The following is a 26,758-nucleotide window of genomic DNA, read 5'->3' on the forward strand; positions in this document are numbered from 1 at the left end:
ATTTCAACTGTTTATTAACATTTGCTTTCAAAAGGGTTGATAGTGTAAAGAGTGATATAGTTAATACAGTTTTGTTTTCAATCATACATTTCAAATACAAAATCTTATATCAATTTTCTGTACAGCTATTGATATAAAAAAGTGACGGGGCACTTGGGGGGAGGGGGGCACTTGGCTCTCTGCCTCCTTCGATGCAGCTTATGTGTAACAAATATGTTAAGCTGCTCAGTTATGTTCTGATTGTGTGCATCTCTTTTACATATCTAGTCCAACACTAAGCAACACTACTCTACTTTCATTATTTCTTCCAGACCGGAAGGGATGTTCTCGACCTCAGGGATGAGATTTACTGCCAACTGGCAAAACAAACTACAAACAACAAAAGCAACACAAGGTATGTGAAGCAGCCAGTACCTAGAAAGCAGCCACCACCTTAAAAGTTAACAATGAACTCAGTATCGTATCGTATAAACGGAATATAAACCTACTTGTTTTCTGTCCATTTCAGGGACAGCGTGAGCCGTGGTTGGAGGCTTATCATGATTTGTACGGCTTACTTTGACTGCTCGCAATGGCTTAAACCTTATCTTCTAAAGTATCTGAAACTGGCAAATAACCCAAAGAGAGAAATTCAAGGTGAGTATACAAGCTGATTAAAAGGAACATTGTTAAAGAAAGATCATACTCATTCGCGACACCTATTCTTTTAACATATCTGATGTTGGCTACTCTTTTTTAATGTAATTCCTACTCTAACAAAGCTATGAGAATTTATCAACAAGTATTTAATTAAGTAGTTAGTTGTTTTGTACAATGTATGAAACAAAGTAACCATATTTTTCTTTAGTAGCTGATATTCTGAAGTTTTAAATTCAGCTTAAGTCTTCGTTTCTGTAGCTTAATCTGTTTCCGGAGTACATCTTCACTTATGTGACTGTCTTTGATATATCTATGACGTAGAAATTTGCATATTTAACAAGTGAGCTTGAATCAGATGTTTTTTCAAAGGGGCTGCTGCTGTCAGTGAACAGAACTTGACAAGATCATTCAAATATGGCGGAAGAAAACACTTACCACCTCCAAATGAACTGGAAATGCTTTTGGTGTGTATCTCCCAAAGTTTTCTGCAGAGCTACCATTCTAAAGCTTTCAAAATTTTTGAAAATTTCTAAAAAAAGTCGCCATTAGATTTTTTTGACTGCAAAACAGAGATTGAACTTTGTAAATCTGTATCTTATTTTTTTATGAATGAAATCTATTAATACTTCATAGATCAGATTATAGAACAGAACCAGATTGTAGAAAAACCTGCAGTTTTTTGATACCTATCCAAGGCTACCCGTTAATTGCTATTCAAAATTTGCATTTCGAGGGAGAGCAGAAAGATTATTTTTCATTTGGCAAAGTTCTAAAGTTTACAGACCGTTACTGGTGTATAATGGTCTGTTAATTTTATATGATGTCAGATGCTGTTTTCCCATGGCCCCTTGTTTCCCAGGCACTTCTCTATAATACCTTGCCCTTTATGAACCTAATTATATAAAAACAAGATCTGATTCATTTACAGCAAGGAAAACACATGAAGCAGCAGATTGTCATTCTCCCAGGCAGCCTGAAATGCATGGTCAGAATCAACACGAGCACGGTAAGCGACGTTGAATATTTCTTTTAGGAAAATTCCTTGATTTCGGTTTTCATAAGTTACTGTTTCTCTAAAAACAATAAAATCAATTATGTTGGAATTGAACAAATAGAAATGTAATTTGCATCATTTTTTTGTTTTCTAAGGTATATATCACTATTTCAATAATTGATTGATCTCGATAATTAAACTTGCTCGCTTTCTAAATTGAAATTTATATTTCTCATATGTTCCAAACTTTTATAGGTGAGAAATGTTTTGTAAACTATCGTAGTGCGATAAAAATTTTGGTCCCCGATTATCTTTAACGATGTGAGTTATAAATGTGGGTTATATTTTTTATCATAGATCTTTAAGCAATATAAAAGCATTAATTGTTGTAAGTAACAGAAAACAAAAAAACATCTATGTGACTTAAAGTATCTTCATTCCATTTTGATATGCCATTCTAGACTGGTGCAGACGCTGTCAGTGAAGTCTGCCGCGAAATGGGATTGGAAAGTGAAGATGACATTTCTGAATACGGGATCTTTACATACCTAGAAGATCGTACGTATCAAAGCCTTCATAATTTATTGTAAGATTTAGATCAGGGGTTCTTAATCATTTTAAGTGCCGGGCCAGAAAAACATATAGATTATCTTCGGGGGCCAGTTGATTTTCAACTTTTACATACCTTGTGTTAAAAGGCTGCTCAAAATGAAACTCAGATCTCATTTTTACCAGGCTAAGTTAGTGATAAGTTAGGCATGCCTGTTATGTCGTGCCTGCCTATTTTATCTACCTTAGCATAAGCATTCGGCGGGCTGGATTAAATTTTGCTGCGGGCTGGAGTTGGCCCGCGGGCCGGAGTTTAAGAATGGTGCTTCAGATGCTACTCGCTAGAGAATTTAATACTTGATCAGGTGTATTAATATACATTACGTCTTGTTCTATCAAGCGTATTATTGGCATGTGCACTATCATTCCAAGTTAATTTTTACAAGTTTAATTCAAAGCCCGTTACCCTATTGAAGAAAACCTAGCAAGATTTCTGCTCATTAGCAATTAGGCATGTAGTTGTTTTTTATGTCACAATTTTGTGGTTGAAAGCGCGATTAAGCGAAACCTTTTTTATTGATTCTCTTTCAGAAAAGTTGCTTCTGTCACTGCAAAGGGGAGATTACATTTTCGATGTTTTTGCTGAGCTTGAAAAACAGGATATCAAATTCTCACTTGCTTTTCGAAAAGTTATTTGGTTTCAGCCAATGAAATTCAATGATGCGCTTCTGGTAGAGGTTATTTACAACCAGGTATTTCTGAATTTATTGTATGATAAAGCCCGAAGGGTGTTCCTTTTATATCCTTTACAGAAAGATGATCTAATGATAAGACATTATCAAAAGCCCAGTCACTAATGATAAGTTACTACACCAGGGGTGTGTTTTTGCTTCTAAACCTTTAGTGCCAACATAAGCTGTTCTTTTCTAATAAAACGTCTATTTCCATTAGTGCAATAGATTGTCCTGCTTTGAAGGCATTTGACAAGCATAAGTACAGTGAATCCAAAATTAACTTGATCAGAGCATGCGCGTTTGAAAGTAATTTGAAACTACTCGCGTGAAACCACTGTGAGTCGCTCTAGGGTTTCGCGGATTTGCAGAAAGGCGGAAACTGTTCACATGTTTTTTCTGTGTGCAACTTGATTGGGCAACCGCTTGGGATCAACTGGCTGTAAGCCACTTTTACCCGTGTCAAATGCCTTTAACCGCATAGCAGGGCTTAAACTAGGTTTTTTGGCTTCTCACAGATATCAGATAGAGCAAAAAAAGAAATAGATGGAAAATAGACAGGAAAAAGATAAAGGACAGAGGAAGGTGATATGATATCAGAGGACTTGACAAAATATTGTGCTATTACGTGGAAAGACCTATCTTGAAGATTCTCGTTGTACTGTTAATAGGAGTTAATTCAAGAGCTAACCATATTTTCCAGCTGTTAATTTAAAGCATTTCAAAAATTGTTGATAGAACATCAAGATAGAACATTACCTAAATATCCCATTCTTAGAGCTTCATTTCCATTTCCTTATTCACCAGCGATTTTCAACTGCTACTTTTCAGATTTTGCCGGACTTTATGAGTGGGTATTTGTTGCACCTCAAAGATTACCGTGATGAACTTTTGGTGGTGAGAAATCATACATATTTATCATTAGATTATTTATTTCAGGACGAGTTCTAGGCAATGCTTTTAAATATGTGGCTATTAGATCTTTCGCACATACTACCTAATACATACTTACCTATAAGACTTTTGTTCTTTCGTGGTACACTACTTGTCATGGATTCTTTGATGACTTAAGTCAATTTCATTTCAAGAATCATTTTGGCAATTACAAAATACAAATCATTGAGGGAAACTTACAAGATTTTAAGAAAGCATTTGATACTAAGTAGTTTATTTTAACGTCATAATTATATAAGTTTTATTATAATCAACGTAACATTTTGCCCTTTCATAAACAAAACTTTAATTAGGCCGTCTGCCAGATTCTCCAAATCCTGTGATTAACAAGAATAGCTGTCAACCATAGGGAGAAACAACTCAACTTAAAAAAGAACCAGACAATTTAAAGAGAAAGTGACTTAAAATGTGGAGATAATGAATTAGATTAACTTATATCCTCGTTGTGCGAGTTCTTACCAGCTTGTAATGTGTCGATTCTGGACAAATAAATCAACAACTCGACTTATATTGTATCGATCCATTGTTCCTGCTAGCTTGACATTTCAAAACAGGGCTGCTTTCTATCGAGTATTTTTTTATCTCATCGTAATATTTCTTTACATTTTTCACGTATCCCACTCATCAGTCTTTTTCTCTTCAGACAAGTGATTCAATTGCATTACTGGCTGCTTTGCAGTTCAAGGCATCTGGTGGCAAGGGCATTCCATCCCTGTAAGTCACCTACATCCTTTCTTTTACCCTATGTAAATTCTATATCTTTACCATGTTACTTCTTCGTAGTTCTCAATAACAATGCCGGCAATATAAAAACTCGTATTCTAGCTGACAAAAGGATAAAAGTTTTCTAATTGTTTTTAATAATGAACTCCCTACATTATACATATGCTGAAGACAAATGGAAATTGCTGTTTATTGGTCTGTCATAAAGTGCACAAACCCGTATAAACAAAGCTTTACACGCTGATGTGTTGAGCAGACCGGTTTTGAGTTGCAAATCCGAGTTTTACTCTTAACAAGAATGTTCTATTGAAAGTTAAATGCAATTTAAAGGGAAGAGTCAAAATTAAATTTCAAATGTTACAATATATCAGAGAGACAACGTTGTTTGATAGTCTTTGATAGTCAATGTTTCACCAGTGGTAACGAGCTTGTATCATTTGCCTTTCTGTGAGTTGCTATCTAAGAACTTAATTTATTTATGAACAAAACTGAACTAAGTCATGGACTTGATAAGGTGTTTTTATGTAGATATATATTATCGCTTCTCTAGCTAAGTTCATAAACGGTCTATTGACAAAAGCTTCCTCGTTTCGTGTATTTCATCGTGTTTTTCTCTCGATTTTTCAGACGCGAAATCTCAACCCTGATTCCAGTTGTTGCTTTGGGCCTACTGACACCAAACCAGTGGACCATGAAAGTTCAAGATAGCCTCAACACGTTACAACGATTCACAGCTCTTTCAGCAAGGAAAAAGTTTTTAGGTTAGAGTAATGTTTATGTTAGACTGTAAAATATATCTTACTTTATTTTAACACGTCTTATCTCATTAATAAACTTTGTAGATGTTTGTCATTATTCTGATGTTATCAAACACATTATTCTGATGTTATGACAGTTTCAGCTTAGAATAACCTATTTTCTAATAATTTTTCTGAAAGTCAAGTTATTTCACTTTGTGTATGCTTCAGGGACATTTAGATTTATCAGATCTTAAATATTTTATATCTGCTAGCTTTTTTAAAGATATTCGAGCTTGGAATCAATTCACACCTACTTCTATTGCTATGTTGTAACGCTCTCATTCTTAGTATTAATTTACTTACTTTACCCATATTAGAAATCATATCAACATGGCCATACTTTGGATCTTCTTTCTTCTACGTCAAGGTATACTTGAGTCGTCTTTCTTATAATCTTAAGTTTGAAACACAGTCAGATTCTTTGCTAATTGAAGGAAAGATGATAAATACAATGTTTATTAGCAAAATTTTGAATATGCCTTGATAGTTTTAAAGCAAGGTTTTGAAGCATTTGTAGTGCCATAGTCAATATTCTCTTAGAGTTGCTTTAAGTATTCTATCATATCTTATCAGCAGTTATGCCTTCAGGAATGCTGCGAGCTTACATTTAAAACAACTATTTCGTTTCTTCATGCTTCGTGTTCATTCCTCTTCAAAGTTTAAGCCTTTCCCCAGACCATGCTTTGCAGATGTTGATTTTCTTTTCAGCATGTTTCTCATTCAAATATTCAAGGCGAAAGTATACTAGCCATCAACAAAAGTGGCGTTAGTTTTCTGAATACGTCCACAAACGTGAGTATTGCCCTAAGTTCAATAAAGAAGATATTATTTTCATTAATATGCAAAAATATGACTTTGTTGCTCTTATCTGACCAATTTTGATTTTCGTAGAAGATCGAGATCCTGAATTATTTCATTCCACACCGATTTTGCTTTGGAATTGAATGTTTTAAAATGTGGTCATTTATTCTGAGCAACAGATAATAATTTTCAGCTGTAAAAAATGGTACTTGAAAACTACTTCAGTCAGCGGCTTTGAAGTAACATGCTGAAACGTCATTTTCTTCTTCTTAATTACTTCCATTGCTTGTACTTGTGTTTTTCTTGCTGCATCAACGATCATTTCAGAGTGGATCATTCCATACTACTGCTATATAAACGTGTACCTTGAAATGGCTATCCTTTACCTCTCATTTGTTTTTCATCAGGAAACAATGGTTTTCTTCAAGTATGACGAGGTTCTGTCAACAAGAAATCTGAGAACAGAAGCTGGACATTTGTTTCTGGATTTGAAGTGCGGGGACCTCATGGTGCAGAAAGTGACAAGACTTGAGACACCGCGGGTAAGCCTCTGATACACTCAAACTCAAACTCAAACATTTTTTTCAGCAGATTAGTTTGTTACAGGTTAGGTCCTACTATATCAAGTGGTTGATAGTCGTTAACTACAATAATTGCTAACTACAAAATAGCTAAGGTAAAACAACATAAATAAAGTTAAATCAGCGGATGGACACATGAAAAAACTCAAGAAAGAGCTATCGAATTTGCCATATTTTTGGTACTTAGAGTCAGATTAGTTCTTCAACGTCACGATTAGTTCTTCATGTAATTTGACAGCCAATCATTATCAGGATAACTTACGTTATTCTGCAAATCTCTATTTTGTTTCTTTTAGTTTAATTTTTTATGGTTTGTCTTTCTTCAACCCGTCCTATTTTCAACTGCCAACAACGAAGAAGCTAGTTTAGTTGTTGGGGTTGATTCTCGACATAAATGTGTCCATTTTCTGCAGAGGTTGTAAGATTAGGAGCAAGGGGACCAGAGTTAGACTAGCTTAGGGGTCTGGCGGAAATCTTTTGACAACGCCCTTTGCGATTATGTAAATAATCCTTTTCGAAAACTAACATGAAATAAGTTATGACATCGGCTTATTGGAGAATTCCACTTTTTTCAGAAACCAACTTCTTGCACTTTTGAGAGCTGGGGTACATACGCTTTTGCTTCATTCGACCTATGCTTCTTTGCCTTTAAAGATGAAAGTTTGATTAATACATATTTGTTTAAAGCAAGTAATTAATTTAGCCATATTTGAAGGATTCGATTTGCTGTTTTCTTTAACTTGTCACTCTTTTTAAGGGCAAAGAAATTTCAAACCTTATTGGCCAATACATCAACAAAATAACAGAAGAAGAGCAGCACAAGGAGATGGTGAATGGGGTTATGAAAGTTCATCATATCACAACTGCAGCAACTAAGCTGTAACGAAATTGATTGCTAACTGAATACAGCTTTTGATAAAATCGGGGCAAAGAATGGTAATGCCAACAATATAACGAATCTCTTCTTGAGAAGTGTCGAATATAAAATGTGACTTTGTGCACGCATAAATTTGAGAATTTGGAGTAATTTTTTTAGGTTTTATGGGATTAATTTTGTATTCAGGGCAATGGCATGCTTCGACAGGATATGAATGGGGAATTAAAGCGTCCCTTCCCTCCACTAGCTTACAGGTCCAGCCTGACCCGACTGGTACCACCTGGCAGGGTTCCCTAGCTCAGGGCTACGAGCGATGGCTAACGGCTAACTCGGCAGGAGACCGGCAAGGAGGGCGGATGAGCTACGACTCCAGGGGTCAACGGCTTCGGGCGGAAGAACTCCTGGCAAGAGGGATAGTGTCCCTTAAAAGACACTGTAGAGGTGGTTCTGGGGGCCCATCTCTACTATTAGCCCCTTAGTTTGATCTATGACCATGACAACAAACCAAAACTCAGATTTTGGGATATTTGGAGGGTCATGGTAGCCAACCTTCTGATAGAAGATGGTACCTGACGATGATGAATTTTATATGCATAATGTTAATCGTTTTTACAGCTCTTTGCCGTGAAAAAAATCAAACTAATGAATTGAACTATTCAATAAGCCTAAAGCAGAACATATGACAGCTTCATGGCCAATTTTAACCTAACAAAACTCTGTTTTTTTGATCTTAATAATAATTACTAAGCACGGAAAATCATTTTGCTAAGATCCAAAGAACTTTTAGAATAAAATGCATTGGATTTGACCTGGCAGTAGTAGAACAAGTAAACATGAGAACCTGAAATTCTTGACCCAGCAGCTTAAGAATTTTTTGGGCAACAATGTTCGAGTAAATTTGGGATGTGTCTCTATCATAAGTTAAAATTTAAAAACTTCACCAATTATGAAGTAGCTTTTTTCTTACGAGGGAAGGTATATAAAACTTACTGTCTGGGGGTGAATATTTTACCTGCATTTAGATCTATCTGGAGTATTTACTATGGCAATTTTTGAAATGGTTGTATAATAGTTTTTATGAATATTTATTATCTGCTTAATATTTTGTGTTTTTCGCGGAATATTCTGCCACATGAACACCCATTTGATTACGAGTGAGCCAATATCTACCCACCATTACATTGTCCAATACACGGCCTTAAGCAGGGATTGTAAATAAACGATAAATTCACGTAATTTAGCTGCAAATATTTCACCGAGATCAATGAAAAATGACAGAAAAGCCTAAGCGTAATGATAGGTAAATTTTCCATGCTTCTTTTTCTCTTGATATGATGAGACATGATGATCATTGATCGTTGAATTTTGTTATCACAAGGAATTTATAAGTAGCATGGGGGCGGGGATGGTTATATTAAAATGCCTGCAAGAAACGATTGCTATTAAGAAAACGTTTAAGAAATTTGCCTAAATGTTGGTATTAATGCATTAAACTTTTGCAGAATCGTTTTTGATAAAATTAAGTTATTATAGATACAAATGGGAAAAATTTCACTATGCTTTTAGCACATCCATTTTTGTGTAACCTCGCTTGTAGAGTGAGGCTCAGCAGGCGGGAAATCCGTATGCTTGTTGCTTACAGCTTGCGTGATTAGCATCGTCTACGAAATTAAAATTTAAAATGCTGCTTGTGGAAATAAATAGCGAAATTATGTTATACGGTATGAATTCTGAAGCTGTTAGAAATAGCTTGCAATCCTTCGAAAGATTAAAACCAACGAGCTACAGAGAAAGAACCAAGTTCTGGAGAGCTTTCACTTCTGAGACACTCCCCTGCTGGATAGAACGAAAGGTATGAAAAACAGCTGTTAATAAAATGCGCTAGGGGATAAACTCAGGGACACCGGAGGGGGAGGGGGCAAACCCATTCAGAATAGGGGCGAGGAGGGTAAAGTGCATTTATTTCCATGGCACTTGTATGTAGTGGAATTTCAAAATGACCTGAAACTGAGCTGAACTGAGTGCACTCTTCATGGAAATGACCTTGACCATTTGTTGGTCATTTTCTACTACAAAGGAAACTTATTTCACTTCGTTTTCCATTCAATGTTATTTATACACACAATCAATATATGTAGCATATAATTACGAGGATAAAAACCTAAAACATAAAAAGTTGTATCCCCATAAAACTTGTTCAAATGATTTATAACTAACTTTTATCGTTGATGACTTAGTGTTATATTGGTTTTGTGCACTAGTGAGAAGGATCATTTTATGTTCTTGCGAGAGAGATTTTTGCAGATTTGTGTATTCTTTGGATACCTATAATTGCAAGTTCCCAATGAGAACCCACAATTTTTTTACTGATTTAAATGAAAAATAGACAGTTTCATGTGTGAAAAAAATTTCACTCATGAAAGAAAGTTCCACCCAATATTTCCGGGGGCCCAAATGGGAGCTAAATATTTGAAAATTTGGCCTGGTACCATTTTCAGGGCTTGATAACTTCTACAAAAACCATTTCTTCCTTCTCATTTCTTCAAAATGTACAGTTTATCATGCAAAGGTGCTTAAAAAATAAAAACTGATATTACTAATTATCTAAATTTTCAGCCATGTTCGTTCAAAATTGGAACTTTTTACTTCCGGAAGTCAATTTTTACCATTTTTAAGCCGCCATTGTGGCCCAGATTTGACAAAAAAATACTTTTTGATACTTTTTGCTGAAATTGCATCTGCCAATGTCTTAGAGGATGACATTTGAAGGAACTGTGATAATTGGATCAGGAAATAAAAGGCTTCAAAGTTTGGAAAAATTGTGTTTCCTCTGAAAAATCGGTGACAAAGTGAAATTTGAAAACTTTAAAGGGTCATATCTCTGTAATGGTATAAGATATCAAGCTAGAATTTTCAGGAAGTTCCTATCTTATATATACAAACATTTTGACAGAGTTTTATGAAAATCTGAGGTGGTGCATGTGAGACCTGATTAAAATCTGGACCACTTGGCATGGAATGACCCCATTGCTGCCCTTTCGGGGAGTCCCCTTTTGAAGAGTCTAACTCTTTGGATGCGTTTTAAGTTATTTTTGAACAATCTACGCTCTTTAAGAATGCTGTTTATAAGAGTATTCAGGCTCAATCATCCAATTTTTAAGAATATTATAAAAATATTGCTCAGCCTCAACAGTAGTCTGTTTTGCAAGGTTCATAGCAGAGAGTTGCATGAACTGTATATTTTCTTTTTCAAAAAGCAAGTTTCCTATTGCAGGGCAGCTGGTTCCTTTGAAATTTAACTTTCTACTATGTTCCCCTGAAAACATTTAAGATTTGAAAATATATCTCAGTTATCTGAGGAGATCTCAGTTAGTATTTGTCCCACAGGCTTTCAAGCAATGTCTATGCAAAGTCACAACATTCCTACTGTATTAGAAAATATTTTTTAAGTTTAATCAGGTGTTGGGGAGTGGTTATTTCTGTTTTTCATTTTTAATCATCCTTTAAAACAAAAGTTCATATCCTTGCTGCTCTTTTCACTGCAACTCTTACTCAGTAAAAAATTGTAGAAAATGAAACAAACAGGCACAGTACTAGCTTGATAGGTGTTCCTTGAACTTTTGGCTTGAAAATCATGCTTGCTTTGTTTGTTTGTCATATACATAAAAAGTCAAGTTGTTGATGAAATTGGAGATTGGGTATAAAATTCTTAACTAATTCCTAAAATTCAAAAATTTTGAGCATCGTTATTCATATGTGTGTAGTTAATTCATACAACTTAAAAAAGTGTGTAGTTAATTCATACAACAGATCAAATGATAGTTTCAGCCAGGAAAAAAATTAGAAACTGTGATTCATTGAAAATAGATGAAAAGATTTAGTAAAAAGAATTAATAGCCTGGTTAATAAAATCCAAGTTAGTGTATCAGTACTTAGAAAAACTGGTAACTTTTTTGAAATATGGTTTCATTTTAATATCATTATAATATTTGCATGTAACATAAAGCTATATTTAATACTGACCTTACTATTGGTGGTTGAGAAAAATGTGTTCTTGATAAATTTCACTGATATTCAATACATCCATATACTTTCATTAAAAGATCCCATACAGAGAATCATTAAGAAAGAAATGTTTATCAACATTTCCCAACATAAGCAGCTAATTGAAAAATCAAGGCAGAAAGAAATTCTGGCAAAAATAGGAGCAAGATGAAAGAAAGTTGATTTTGCTCATAAAATGATGTTACGATAACTACAACATACAATATGGTTAACAATACCTTCATAATCAGAACTATTACAGCTTAATATTGTACCTACAGTAGCAACTATGTTCACCTTCAGTTGTATGAATGGCAATGCCAACTGAAGCAATTTTTCGATAGTTAAAAGGGAATGAACATCTTTCCTTAATGGCCAGTTGCCCCCCAGAGGTATTTTTATGAAAAGTCCCTTGCCACATATCTGTCAGGATCATAATATGATGTCACCACAACACGACTTGCAAACTTTCGTCCAGAAAGCGAATCACTGGCAGCATTTGATTCGGCTGGAGATGTGTATTCAACATAAATCTACAAAATTATAATAATATTTTAACAATAGGAAAATGAAAATTCTCTAACCACATTATTGTACCAGGGTCTTGATCAACAGCTATGACAAGGTATTTGTTTGACAATACTATCTTTATCTGGCAATGCAGGTGTATTTCTATTTCTAATAAAACACCAGAAGCTTCAACATAATATTTTGGAAGCTCCTAGAGAAGGCTTTTCTTTAGATTTCTTTCTTTAAAAACATGTAAAGGAGTACAATGACAATTTTAAGCAAAGAAAGAAGTTTATAGGCTTTTTCTTTTAGGTTGCTTAATGGTTATCCTCTCACTTTATTTGACAAAGCCAAGAAGAATATTGCGCTACAGAAATAAAGTTTGAGAATGCATAGCCCTACCTTTCCAACACCGGGAAGTTTGTATCCATCAACTGGTCGAGGTATTTCCATGCTTCTAATTCTACCAAATTTAGAACATTCTTCACGTATATCTTCATAAATTTCTGCCAAAAGAAAAAAGTAAAGTTATCTTTTGAATGATAAATAGTAAGTAAAATTTGATATATATATATGATAAGGCCGCATCATTTTGCAAATATTTAAATATTAATGAATGACCATAAAAGCAAAATATTGGACTTGCTAATAGTGAAGGGTAAAAGGTCACATTCTTGTAAAAAAAGAGGGAAATAGATTTGGGAAATTGTTTCAAAACAAAATCTAGTTTGGTTTAAACATTTAAAAAAATTATAATATTGTTTGAAGTGAAAGCACTTAATATTCGGTTACAAAAATTTTTCTTCATATCTTACCATCAAACTCTTCATCGTCTAGAAGGTCTTCATCACTGACCATGTTCATTAGACATAGCACTGTTGTTGGGTTATTTCCTGTTGCCTGTAGATCTAATCCTTGTACTTGCACTTGAACAGGGAATACTCCTGACATCTGAAATTATAACAACATAAATGCATCACCCATTGTGGAAACTATTCTGTAACTAGATGGAAGCAGTGCTTCCACTGTTGAATTTAATACAGTTAAAGTGAATTGTCCCTACCTGGTAAAACCACTCCTTGTTTATGAACAGGGCAGTAATAAGATTTGTGATGACAATTGGGTGTATGCTAAATATTTTTTAGAATGTATGCTTTATATTTTTTATTGTAGTAAGCACTCTCTAATAGTCCTCTTAATATTAGGTGTGCAATTCTCAATGCATCTCTAAAACATCCTAGGCTGACTTTCTTTTGCACACACACTGATACACCCTCAAGCATTTTCACAAGTATATATTTTATATATTTAAGGGCTATTAGTCTTCGTAAAAATTAAATTTTATGGGTCTCTCATCGTCGCACGCTTTAACTTTCAAGGTGTGCCATTAACAGCACTCCAGTAAATGTCATATTGACGGGAATGTCTTACAGTTAAAAAATAAAGAGGATGTATGCATTTTGAACTTACTGCTCCAGGAAGCTTGGCTCCAACACTAGCACGCTGTACAATGAGCTTCTTATCACCAAGTTGCATGCCATTCATGCCAGCAATTGCCTGAAATATTTACACAAATTAATTATGAAAGTATAAAAAACACAAAGCAACAAACTTGAGGTCACATCTAGTCAATGGCTGATTGACCTATCAATTTCAGACAAAACAAGATTTACATGTCTAGATAAAAGGAATTTAGAAAAGTTTTAAGGCAACTGTGACCCAGTGAAGAACTATAAACAATGGCACAAAACTTACAACATCTGTGAGACTCAGGTCAACATATTCACAGAACGCATAGCCTTTGGATAGACCAGTTGCACTGTCTTTTACTAAGTTGAATGCCCTGAGTTCGCCAAAGGAACTGAGAAGCTCTTTTACCTGTGGAAAAATGATAAATAACAGTATATAGGATAAACAAAAACTTAATTACCATTTATGGGCCTACGCTAAGCTAAAAACATGAAAAAAAACTTAATTACCTTCAATGGGCCTACGCTAAGCTAAAACACGCCTATCCTAGATAATTGGGAATCTTCATTGGCATAATTCTTACATTCACCATAGGAAGAATTTTAGAAATGGTCTAGGGTTGCATTGAACCTAATGGTGTTAACAGTTTTGTTGTCAATGAGGCACATTATAATGCTATCTTCCAAGAAAAACTTTCCGAAATTACCAGAAAAATGTATGGATATATAAATAAGCCTTTTATTCCACAACAAGACCATGCTTTATGTTACACAACCAAGATTAAAATGGTTTTTTGTTCCCAGCAGAACCTCAACTCTTCAATGGAAGTCTTAAAGTCTATATTTGAGTGTAATTGGAAATGCATAGCTTTACATGGAAAATGGAATGGAGTTATTTGTGGAACAAGCAACGGCAAATATTATAAGTAATTTGACCTCAGGGCAAATATTATATGTCATTTTGATAATTAAATTTTCACCAATCAATTTCTCACCAGCTCAATGCATGTTTGTCTCATGCCCCCCCCCCCCCACCCTACAAAATATTGGATTTTAACTAACAAATAAAATGATATCAGACTTGAGCTAGTTGTGCAATTTATGCTTTGTTCTTTGATTGGATAAAATACTGACATGGTTCTAGTTGTCATTCTTTAAATGAATTGGATATTGTTTAATGTTTTGTTTTTGTTTAAATTTAGTTGAACAGCTACGGACAAAACATTGGCTTTCCTTCCATGACCTTTTGTGAGGTATGTGATACCTTTTTTTAAACCAAACAACAATTTATGCAACTTGATTGATCTTGATATACTTTGAAGGGGGTACCAGTGCAGAAAATCATTACTAGGGTTGACAAAAGATTTTTTACAAACAAGCAATTTCTTTCTTCTCTACCCTTTCTTCACATTATTGATGATTTCACCTTTGCAAACACATAATTTGGTTTTCTGACATATTGCCAGACAAATGCAATATGATTTTAGGTAAAGTTGGATTCTGTCTTATAACAAGCCTTTCTATACTATACTAGGATTACACTTGATCACCCTTCAAAATTATCAAGAAATTATCAAGAAAGTCTTTAAGAATTATTTATGCATAATAAACACCCGCTCTACTTACTTCTAACCCTGTAAAAGAAAACAGCACACAACAGAACAACATACAATACAACACCACATGACAAACAAGCACACACTAGGGAACAAGGAGCCTTTTATCCTATTTGAATACTGGCTGAACTGCATATAACAGCACCAGATTTTGTTTTGGAGTTTTTTGGGTAGCCAAGTAGCAAAAGGACAAACACAAACGAACAAGACACAACATTTAGAAATAAGTGTTCCATTTTATCATTTATCTTCAACAGGCATCCTGAGAAACCAACACTTGCCTTTGCCAAGTATGCGCATTATGACTTTTGGCCCCCTGGGCTACGACAAATTGGGGGAAACAAAACGAAAAATATTAGTATTGCTTTTCTCTTTATTTCTACTCAAGCAAACTTGTTTAAACATTGAAAATATATGTTATTAAACCTATAATATATTAGAAAATGTTTTGGATTTATTTTTCTTCCAACTATATTGTCACAGATACTTGCAATTTGATTAATTATCTCAAAGAAAGAGGCAAACTTAGACAAACAACAAAATGACAAGAAATTTAATAAACAACGATAAGAAGTAAACTTGAGTGGTGTTTTGAATAAATCATAAAACCTTGATACAAACCATCAAAGCACGCTATAGTTCATTTTTTTTGTGACTTCGGAAAGAGAACTTACCTGGCTGGATATGATTAGGTGTATAACAGCTTTGAAATGCATGTATTCACAACTGCAAATTTTAGCAAATACCTCATAACCAAGCCCTGCTTTCTTGGATGTCGTTTAAAAATACTTCAAACAACTAAGTGTGGTATCCTGATCCTTTGTTTATCTTTCTAACACTGAAAAACTCACCTGATCTTCGTTGAGATAATTCGGAAGTCCACCAATAAACACTTTGTGTGGTGAATCAGGCACAACAGTAGATACAACACCAGGGATGTGAACAGTTGCTGATTCTAAAAAGAAATTAAAAAAGTCACTATTAAGAAGTTTACTGTAAGCCCTACAACAATTTCCCACCTCCAAATAAGCCCCTCCCCAAGGAGCCCCCACTCTAAGGTAATTTTGTGGAAATAAGCCCCCATTCATGGGCTGAGGTCTTGCCTCTTCAGCAGTAGGTTTATCCCAATATATCTGCAGTTTTAAAGAAACTGACTCTTTACCCTGGTGATATTTTGGCTGCTGTTTGATAAACCCTTGCCTTTGAGTAAGCCCCTCCCCTCAAATAAGCCCCCCCCTCATATAAGCCCCATTCCAAAATATTGTTTGCACAATAAGCCCCCAATTTTTCCCCTGAAATACTTTTTTCTACAAAAAATGAAAAATGCCATTTCTCTACCTGAAATACCAGGAATAGGTTGATAATCTTGAGGCCTTCGAATTTTGACAGCCTGGCCCTGTGAAAGAGTAGGTAAGCTGGTTAAAATAATTCAAATATACATATCAGGAGTAGCTTAACACAAAGTGTTAAGTATAAATTCATGAGAATATCTTAAGTATAAATATTTTGATGAAAGTGGTAAACTTTTCAAACCTGTAACATGATCCCATCAAAAGCCATTGCCTGGGTTGTTTCCTCAACACTGCGAAACTAATGATGGAAATGTGAATTGTTACAAGCAAATAATTTAATCTGTTTGTGTTAAAATGATTAAAAATAATAGGTACAAAATTTTGTAAATAAAAAAAATTCATTTCATTCAATTAATACTAAGTGTCAACACCACTCAAGTCAAGTGAAATCAAGTCAAGGACAACTATATATATAGTTGGCCATTTTATTTAACTTCTTGAAATCAGTGACTCACAAACTGGAAGTTGAATACAGAATTTCAAACACAATTAAATCATATCAATATTTGTCCAATATTGAAAACTGCTGTTTTAGAATCTCAAAATGAACAAAATTCATACTCAAACAAAATCAAAACAAAACCAAAATCTCGAATATGAAAAAACTGTGCATACCTCAAGAAAGGCAAAGTTTTTGTCCAAATTGATTTGGCAAGCAAGAACTGGATTGCCAGGTTGTGTTGTTAATTTAGCTTCTATCATTTTTGCGTTGAAGAAATCAATCATCAATTCCTAAAAAGGAAACAAGGAATGAGCATAGTTATACTTGCCTTGATATTACTGTAAAAATGCAAATAAGTCTTTGGAGGGGCTTGTTAAAAACATAATGCTATGGAGGGGTGATTTGAGAGTTTTCAGAACTATATGCTTATGCATTTGTTATTCATTATCAATTCATACTACATATAATTCTACTATAATACATTGCAACTAAATATTAGACTTTATAAATAACATCAAATACAAAACTTCAAACTACAAAAAGAAATAACATTATATGATTGCATACAGTATAGACTGATTAAAAAGGGTACCCAAGAAGATAAACAAATCAAGAGCCCACCCTCCCCCAAAACAAAGTGCTAAAATTATAATAATAAGCAAACGGGGTATTGATTTTAGAAGGTGATTATTCAGGAGAAGGGATCTAGCCAAATTATTACGGTATATGATTCATGACACACACAAATCATTAATGACACATTAACTCATCCATAACTTGCTCATTCTTCACAGCAAACCTGAAAATCATCAAAAAATGAGTAACGTAAAATTGTCATATAGCCTTGTACAGTGAGTAAGGCAAAAACATTTATTAACCAATACATACCTCCGTAATACCAAATGGTATGTTACCAACATATAGTCTTCTTGCCTGCCTTGTCATTTGGGCACCTTGAGGCAATGCAACAGCAGGTACAGCTCCACCAGCAATAGGTGCTGTTATGGCAATTTGCCCAGCAGCTGAAAATTATAAACATATATAAATTTCATAAGTTTTAAGACTTGTAAATCAATTTTCAAATAAGTAGGTGAATTTAAAGAGTACAAAATCTTGCAAAATAACAAACACTATTGTCTATAAAGACTGACAAGCTTTATGATTTACTGCATCTTTCCATACATTTATAATTGAAACATTTATATATGATTTATTGGTTACTTGTGTTAAGCCTGAAATACACAATCAGTTTTTATCAGTTTTTGCTAAAAACTGATAAAAACTGATAGTTTATTTCAGGCTTTACATAACTAAAAATCTAGGGGAGGGTTTTGATATCCTTGCTCATGAAATATGCGACTGAATATAAGTTTGTATATTGCCAATAATACTGACCTCGGAGAGCTTTGTATTTGACAGGTGTTATGTCCTCATAGCCAGGTGGTGGCACATCCCACATAGTTTTTCTGATAAATAGATATTCAACTTCAGAAAACAGCTTTATTTAAAAACAAACACCTTCGGAATTGTCATTACAAAAGAGAAATACAAATTCAAGAGGTATGCTTAGAAAACCAAAGTTCTGTGTAATAGGTGTCTAATAATTTTATGTAAGAAGGAGGGCACATTACATAACATAGACATAACATTTCAAAGATCATATCAAATTGTCAACGAAAGGTTAATTTAAAAGCAGCATGATTTGCTTTTTAATTAACTGGTGTTCTTTGTAATACAAACTAGCATCAAGTATTATTTTTAACACAACTTTTGACACAACTTTTGATGACAGCCATTAAATGACTGAATAATATTTCACCCACAAAAACATCATTCATTCTTCCATTTTTTCCAATTGATGATCATAACCTGGCAGTGCAATAATGAGTATCAACATAATATATACAGTGCTACAAAATAACCTCTTCACAGTCTGTGGAACTGGAGGACTCTCCTTCCTTCTTCCCTTTTCCTTGCTTCTGCTTCTTCTACCTCTGCTTCTACTGCGTCTTCTTGGTCTTTCCTTACTTCTACTTCGGTTTCTCCTTGGACTTCTCGATCTACTCCTAGACCTCCTTCGGTTTCTTCTCTTATCCCCCCTGTCATCCCTTGAATTTCTGTCACTTCTATCATCTGCAAAGAAAATACTTCTTATGTTTCATTGTCTAGATAACAGTCATTTTAAAATGTTCAAGTTAAATCTTCCTGTAAAAAATGTAAAACTAACAGATTAACACAATGCCTAGCCTTTACTTATAAACATTTGAATAAAATCACACAATAAAACCATTAAAACCTCCTCTTACATAATAAACATTAGTGTGTGAAAAAGAATAAAAAGAACTTTCTAATCACCCGATTTTGAAATATCTCAACTTTTATTCTATTCTATTTGACTTTCTATAATCATACAGAAAGTGGTGTAAGTTTCAACAATAATATTTGAAATATATATAGTCATGACGGGTAATTCTTACGCACAGCAACATGTCAGGTAATTTTTATGCATGCAGTTTATTGTTGTTTCCTACAAAAACTTTTTATTCATCCAAAGCAGTTCTTCCTCTTTCTGCTGACATAAAACTTGGCAGTTGGTTTGAGCGACAGCCTTTGTGAAAGCGATTCGCAGACATGAATCGCAATGTACCTAGGTACAAAGTTATCAACACTACCCATCAATTTTATTGCCCTGGCATCATGCAGACAATAACTAATCCTTTTAAACATTCAAATGACTCTTTTGTGGGTCACCTTTGACCTATTCAAGCACTGCTGAGAAATATGCTTCCGTTCCTTAGAAAACAGGTGCGTAAATATTACCCGACATTCATTGATTAGGAGGTTAATTTTTACGCACTTTTAAAAAAATTGCATCGGGGTTTGGAAAAGACGGCGCAACATTTATTTAGTTGTTTATGAAAAAGAGGAAAGCTAAATGTTTGGTTTCAAATTCCTAAGGCTGACAGAAAAATCCCCAAAAATTTAGCAAAGAAAAGGTAATGACCAAGCTCTAGGTGAAATTCATAGCAGACGATTGACAAGAAGCACTGCACAAATATGGGATGGCTGAAGGAACACTGTATGTTATCATTTTAAAATGGTAGAAAATAATGAACTCCTTAAAGGGGGTGGGGGAGAGGGCGTCTCCGAAGGGATTCCATCAAATTTTGGATGTAGACGTTTCTGACATTGAGAATGTTTTTGCAAAATTGCGTGTTCGAAATTTTTTTAATATTGACCACAAGTATGAGTATTCCTTGACTATTTATCCTTAGAATAACCCTCAAAAAACAATAAAAATGAAACTCTTTTTAGTGTGATGTTGGTACGCTCAATGTTTTGTCGACATTTCAAACTTTTTGTTGCTTTCAAAAGCAAAATTTTTTCTATAAAATTCTGGCATTTCAGTTTTTATATTGCATCCTTTCTACATAAATTTCCTACCAGTAGGTCTGTGATGAAGGCTTGTGCTCTATTTGAATTTGTAGGCAGCCACAAAGATTCGTAATAATTCTGTTCTATTCAGAAATTGATGTGCGTAAAATATAGCCGACTTCCTGTAAGAATTTGACGGAAGGGTCGGCTAATCTTTACGCAATTAAATTTAATTATATATATAATTAGTAAGAAGTTTCGATTTCATCACCTATTGTTGTCTGCTAATTAAGTGTTGGCTATGAGTGCACCTGGTATATTCAGGTCATAAAATTACTTTGTTATTGTCTGTAAATTTTAAAGTTTATAAAAAATGTTTAAAATTTGCCCGCCATGACTATAGATAAAAATGGAATACATAGAAATTTTTCTGCAATAATTTAATAACCTTAAAAAACTTAAATATCCAAAAACATAAGAACTTAAAAAGCTAGGCATGTAGAAAAATGACTATCCTTTCAAGAACATATTATGAGCAACCTCACATTTCTTAAAAAAACATGTGTCATTTGATTCACTTCTTTGTTTACACACAGCTGGGAAAGGCACAAACAACTTTAGCCACTGATATTTGGAACAAAAAGATTGAATCACCTTTCAAGATCTGGGAATGATACAAACACTTTTTTCCCATGTGTGTGTAATAATTTTCAAAGCTGAAACTGATCCCTATACCTGCAAACTTGGGTGCGCCAGAAGCTCTTTGATAAAAGTATGATTAAGAAAATTTGTAATAATGTCTTCAGGTGCAAACCGAGAGGGCCCTACACAGCTCATACAAAAAGTGGCGTAGCGTCCGGGTATTGAAGGTATTCAGTGAAGGTATTCAGTGAATACCCTGAGATTTCTCAGAAAAAATATTTCTATAACGTAAAATTATAATAACTAAAAAATGCTTTGGGGCTATTGACTCTGGTTGAATTTGTTGCCTTCGATGTGCTACATTTTGTGCAAATACAAAATAACATGAAATTCATGGAATCAATAAAGCTGGGAAGAAAAGAGAAGCTGGGTGATCTTTGAAGATAATTATGAAGATTGAGCTACTTCATGTTAAATGGCGATTGGTCATGAATACGCAGTGAATACCCTAGAAGGTACTTCAACCAATCAAAATGCTCCTTCCCATAACTAATATTCACCGTTAATCAGCTAAAACAATGGTCCTGTATGCCGAAAAATATGCAGCGTACAGCCTCAAAAGAGATTTATTTGCATTATTGTGCAGTCTCGTCTCATTACCTTCAATTCTTTCAAACATTAACCTGTATTGAAATATCATGATTAGGTCATGAAAGAAAAGTCTAGACTGCATACCACAAACTATTCAAAACTCATGTAATGCCTTATGTGAATAACTTTGAAAATTTTGAAAGCCTTTTTGCATAAATGATATCAAGAGTAGATGTTTACAGTTACTTCTTTTTTACATCATTGCATATTTTAGCGGATTCAACAACAACTATTGCGACATATTTCGACCAGTATATTTTTACTGACTTTCAATGATATGTTTTAATTTGAATTACTTTTGATGAAATTGTAATTTGATGCAATGAATGAGTTCAAAGAAGGTATTTGTGTTGGCTTCTCTAGCAAAAGTATTGTTTTCAAACGAACCAAAAGAAAATTAAATAAAATGTCAATAACTAGCCCTTTTAATCTTTCTAACTTTCCCCCTGTTTTCACCAAACCACGCCAAGCCACACCCTCTCAAACTACGCCATTGCATGCAAATATATTTAAAACTAAATGGGCATCAATAAGCTCAGCTGCATGATGAATTTGTCTACTGACTAAGAATGATATAAGCAAACATTATGATAATAGTTCAAAATCAGATATTCAGACTAAAATCACCCTTCAAGTTAACAATTTTAAAGTTATCAAGGCCTGGTTTACCATCTTTCACTGATCCCAGGCAGGTGTACCCCTAAAGCATTTTCCATTCTGGGGGCTACTTTGACTTATTCTGTGTTTGATTCATAGTTACTTCATCATAGCTTATAGATTTTGTTAATTTTTACTTGCTTTTCAGTTAGAGAAATGTTTTTAACAAAACCATTTTTGTTGCCACTTTTTAACAAACTGAAAAGACTAGAGCTAGCTTTTAGTCCAACTCGACAAAGTTTTTTAAGTTTAAAAAGCGGGAGACCGGATGAATTTTAGATCATCTAAACGACCAGACAAAGACCATCTCAGATCCCATCGAATCTTGGATGGAGTCCTAAACTGGTGCCATTATGCTCCATATCAGTTGCAGAGGAGCATGAAGATCCACGCCTTTGGAGAGCTTTCTTATTTTTGCATTTCTTTATTTTAGAATCTAAGTTATATCCTTACCTCCGGAGCCACGCAGCTCTTTGATCTGCTCTTGAACGTCGAAGTCCGCCATTTTTCTCAAGTTCTAAGCATGCGAACAAAACAGAATCATTCCCGTCGTGCAATGGAACATAAACGCTCCACCGCAATCTCTTATAAGCACACTGCTCAGTGTATAAGCAGAATTTCTCGCTCGCAAATTATTACAGCCGGAAACCTTGGGAAGGCATTGATTCCAAAAAGGTCCTTTTTTGAGATCAATGGCAAAAAGCCTTTTTAAGGCCTATCTCATCTTAATACGGAATTCGAAATTTGGGTGATTGGGGTCATTCCATACCATACGAAATAATGTATTTTTGAAAGCTTTGCCCAAGTATCGGCGATCCTTTAGCCCAAATTGTTTTAGAGTAAGTTAAAGAACTCCTTGCCTCAACCACTAACGTTTTTTCAATATGACGTCGAAAAATGCTATCGACAATTGCCTGAAAATATGATCTCTTCCAATTCTCTGTTAAGCCCAATACAAATCTCGCCAGCCACTGGTCCCCCTGTTAGGAGAAAGGCATGCAGCAGTATTCAACTCCTGTTTCTTCAAGCAAAATATTTGTCTTGTTCCTACAGTTTCTTTGTACAGTAGTTATTCACTCAATATTAAACAGTGAAATGTTGTATCTGTCCACAGGAAGCGTATTGATCCAGAATAATGGACAAAAAGGGACACTGGTGAATGCAGGGCGATATGCAGGTTGAAAAACACAGTAATGAATGTAAGGAGACATTGCTCGGTATCGAAGGCTTTTTTAAGTTGCTCTGATTAAGAATTAAGAATTTTCATAATTAATGACAAATATTAAGTTAAATAGCTGATTCAACAGAAAACTGCTACCTATGTTTTTCTCAATTAACTGTATCAATAGACATATCAAAATATTTTTTAACATATCCAGTTGCATTAAAATTGATTCAGCAGAATTCAGAGCCAATGGCATTTGGCTTCGGTCGCAGCTCCTGTCAAACATTAATATTTTCTTCTTCTTTGAAATATCCTCCATAAATTTTGTTTTCTCCAACCTTCAATCTTTCTTTATTTCAGACATTTGGCAGCTTTTTCCACATTTACACCCTTATCTAAATCCCCCTTTTCCCCTCTCCTTGTTTGCCCCTTTCTTTCTGCGAGAATCTTACCAGTCTACTTATAGTTCATTTCCAAAGAAAACACCATTTAATAGATATTCCTTCTCGCTTTAAATGTTTTTATTCAATGTCATATATTTAAGGTTAATCTATAAAATGATTCAGACATCTTTCTTCTTATTTACAGGATGCAATCTGAAAATTGTTTTTCAGGCCTTACTCAAGCCGACAAGATAATGTGGAAGTTTGAAAAAATTTGTTGAGAAGAGGTAACTTAAACAATTTTTTGTTCGCTTTTATCCTTTTTTCAGCTGCTTTTGAAGACAATTAAATTTTGTTATTCTATCGAATCAATGGCTATAAAATTGTTTTCAATTGCTCGCCAGATGTTTGATTTATGAATAATAAATCTGTATTGGTTCTAAACTTAGTATATTTCAACATGGGTTGGCCTTCTAAAATGGATCTGTAGAATTGTAAACTTAAAGCATGAATGTTGTTAGCTACTGAATTTTATTAATGACTATTAATGCCAACTTTCATCTCCTCGAGCAGATTGACTGGAACCAGCCACGATTTATAGCCTAAGAATAAATTTCGGCAGTAGATGCGATTGTATGATTGGCAAACGTAATGCCAGCGAGGATCATTTGAGTAAGGCGATTAAAATTAATGGTTCTCGGTTGTTGAATAAAACATTGAGTCTTGCTTAATATCATCTCTACCGAAAGTTTATTGGAGATTTGGGTTATGTACATGATGTAAGCCCTGCCTTATGTCTCTACACAGCGTGACCATAATAGGATTGGGTAAAACTATTCTGACTTTTAGCTAGTTTCAAACTTTAAAGATTCATAGAGTTGGAAGATTTTCTGGTGATTTTAAATCAACAGAGAGATTTTTTTTGAAAGAGTAATACTTCATAATTGCCAATAAGCCTCATTAGAATAAACATACCTGAATTTTATCTGTTTTATTTCATTGCAAATCAGCAAATGATAATGCTTTGATTAGAGATTGAACCGCTCATGGAAACTAGACAGCTCTTTGCTAAAGAGTTTTGCAAAGACTCAATACATCCTTGCATATTCAATTAAAAATATATTTTCTTTATCTCAAGGTTTCTTCTGTTCAGAATATCAACAATTAAATATTTAGCTTCAAGCTCATTGTTTTGTTCCTCTCTGTTTTAACTCAATGTTAGGTACAAGAAAATTGATAACGTGTTTTCGAATTTTTCACCGAAATTGTAAGTGCTCTAGCTGGTTCAAAGACTGTTGGGGAAATTTCTTTGGAACTAAAGATTTTTCAATCTCGATGGGCAGGAGATTCATGCTTTGATACTGTGAGACGGAAAGAAAACATTCAACAGGATTTTTGTAGAGAGTGCAGTTTTCTGATTGAATGATTCGTCCTACTTGCTTTGATTTTGGGTTATCATTTGCTGAGCAATAGTACCAGGCAATAATAAGCCTCCATTTCAGTAAAGAAATTATTGATTTAGTCAGAGTCTAATTTGGTACATTAGAACCCCGCAAACAAGAACCTACTTTTCTAAAGAACAGACTGACTAGGTTGTTATAAATGTGGTACTCATGATATTTTCAGGGTGTGGCTCTTATCGCAAGGACACTAACAACTATGAAGCACAAGGTATGTAGATTTGAGAATAGCCTGACCGAATTTCAAATTGTAGAGGATATGGTATTATGTTGGGGACAAACCAATTTCAATCACAATATGAAAAATAAAATGACATGGCTCTGAATATCAATTAATCAAACCACAATGACGGCTTGATAACTATACTTTCTTACTTTGAGAATTTCATGATTTATTAAATATGATGTACAATCTCATAAGAACATGGAAAGAAATCAGTCTGCTTTTGGTTCTTATCTTTGGGTGTTATTTTCCACAAAATCAGTCTGTAGGTTCTTATTTTCCTATGTTCTTGTTTGCGGGGTTTTACTGTATTCTACGTACACAAAAAAAGCTGACTGATTTTATTGCTTCAGTGCAAAACCAGATATTGTAAGGGTTTTGTGGGGGCAAGAGCTGAACCCCCACTAAAATTTTGAAGAACCGAGCGTAACTTTCTTATAAAAAAAGTGCAGTGTCGTCTTCGTTCATGTTTGTGAAAGATTTTTATAGACAACTGACAAAATCACTAACAAAGGTTATAGTAAACAGTGTCCTGAGACACGATCCCTGTGGTACAACACGAAGTGGATGAGGTTTCTGGCGATAACATATTTCAAGCTTCTCCTCCATTGAAAGTTTAAGACTCAAGGGACGCACTTCGAGTCCCAAAAAAGGGCACCCTCGAGTTTGACCAAAACATGCCCCCCCCCCATCGTTTCTCAGTGACGACGAGTGGCTTAATGACCTTGCAGTTTAACAGACTCGACACGTCATCTCTCCGACCTTAATGTCAAGATGCAAGGAAAAGTGCCATGCAACAAAATGTTTCAGCATGTTTTGGCCTTTGAAAGCAAACTGAAGTTGAAGTGCAAGGTCCGTTTACTTCAGTTTAGTTCAGTTTGCTTAAGTTTAAACAGAGCTACATTAAAAAGTCTAATTGCTTTATATTTATCCTTATTATTTATCATTATCATTTCGATTTTCTGGCCCGCCTAAAGAAAATTTTTGAAGGATCTGGCCCACTCGCTTAAAAGGTTGCCCACCCCTGGCCTAGCCCATTGGTTAGATTATAATCCAAAGTCTTAAGAAGAACCCATATCGTTACATTTTGCTGAGAAGAACATTTTTATATATTTTTCGA

The 26,758-nt window shown here is 34.4% G+C and overlaps 2 protein-coding genes and 1 long non-coding RNA gene across 5 annotated transcripts in view; 2 read left to right on the forward strand and 1 right to left on the reverse strand.

Moving 5' to 3' along the window:
* LOC135691547 (unconventional myosin-XV) overlaps positions 1 to 8,924 on the forward strand; it is a 52,493-nt gene extending 43,569 nt beyond the window's left edge. For all 3 annotated transcript variants that reach the window (XM_065209422.2, XM_065209423.2, XM_065209424.2), the window contains exons 47-59: positions 312 to 394; positions 509 to 636; positions 1,009 to 1,103; positions 1,568 to 1,645; positions 2,095 to 2,191; positions 2,774 to 2,934; positions 3,745 to 3,810; positions 4,511 to 4,581; positions 5,218 to 5,351; positions 5,708 to 5,757; positions 6,099 to 6,182; positions 6,599 to 6,733; positions 7,530 to 8,924. In XM_065209422.2, coding sequence (XP_065065494.2) covers positions 312 to 394; positions 509 to 636; positions 1,009 to 1,103; positions 1,568 to 1,645; positions 2,095 to 2,191; positions 2,774 to 2,934; positions 3,745 to 3,810; positions 4,511 to 4,581; positions 5,218 to 5,351; positions 5,708 to 5,757; positions 6,099 to 6,182; positions 6,599 to 6,733; positions 7,530 to 7,655 — 1,308 coding nt within the window. In that variant the 3' untranslated portion in view covers positions 7,656 to 8,924. The remainder of the gene's footprint in view (positions 1 to 311; positions 395 to 508; positions 637 to 1,008; positions 1,104 to 1,567; positions 1,646 to 2,094; positions 2,192 to 2,773; positions 2,935 to 3,744; positions 3,811 to 4,510; positions 4,582 to 5,217; positions 5,352 to 5,707; positions 5,758 to 6,098; positions 6,183 to 6,598; positions 6,734 to 7,529) is intronic.
* A 2,938-nt stretch (positions 8,925 to 11,862) lies between these two features.
* LOC135691548 (splicing factor U2AF 50 kDa subunit) lies at positions 11,863 to 22,997 on the reverse strand. Its single transcript, XM_065209425.2, has 13 exons — positions 22,861 to 22,997; positions 19,005 to 19,215; positions 18,478 to 18,548; positions 17,971 to 18,104; positions 17,256 to 17,372; positions 16,822 to 16,878; positions 16,627 to 16,684; positions 16,140 to 16,243; positions 13,959 to 14,081; positions 13,674 to 13,760; positions 13,019 to 13,154; positions 12,606 to 12,709; positions 11,863 to 12,226 (listed from the first exon to the last, which is right to left on the reverse strand). Exons 1-13 carry the CDS (start codon positions 22,910 to 22,912, stop codon positions 12,092 to 12,094), a joined length of 1,389 nt encoding a protein of 462 aa, XP_065065497.1. The 5' UTR covers positions 22,913 to 22,997; the 3' UTR covers positions 11,863 to 12,091.
* Positions 22,466 to 26,474, forward strand: LOC135691549 (uncharacterized). Its single transcript, XR_010516761.2, has 3 exons — positions 22,466 to 23,606; positions 24,161 to 24,242; positions 25,582 to 26,474. It is a non-coding gene; the product is annotated as an uncharacterized LOC135691549 (long non-coding RNA).
* Positions 26,475 to 26,758: the final 284 nt, after the last annotated feature.

Source organism: Rhopilema esculentum, chromosome 13 (assembly GCF_057945365.1).
Source record: "Rhopilema esculentum isolate cy_ngs chromosome 13, ASM5794536v1, whole genome shotgun sequence".
Classification (NCBI taxonomy): domain Eukaryota; kingdom Metazoa; phylum Cnidaria; class Scyphozoa; order Rhizostomeae; family Rhizostomatidae; genus Rhopilema; species Rhopilema esculentum.

Excerpts from the sequence above, each read along its gene's own strand:
- LOC135691548 (XM_065209425.2), bottom strand. The coding sequence starts at position 22,912 with ATGGCGGACTTCGACGTTCAAGAGCAGATCAAAGAGCTGCGTGGCTCC. Across the intron at positions 18,549-19,004 it reads GTTCCACAGACTGTGAAGAG|AAAAACTATGTGGGATGTGC; the intron begins GTTATTTTGTAG and ends TCTATTTATCAG. Across the intron at positions 16,685-16,821 it reads TTGATGGGATCATGTTACAG|GGCCAGGCTGTCAAAATTCG; the intron begins GTTTGAAAAGTT and ends ACTCTTTCACAG.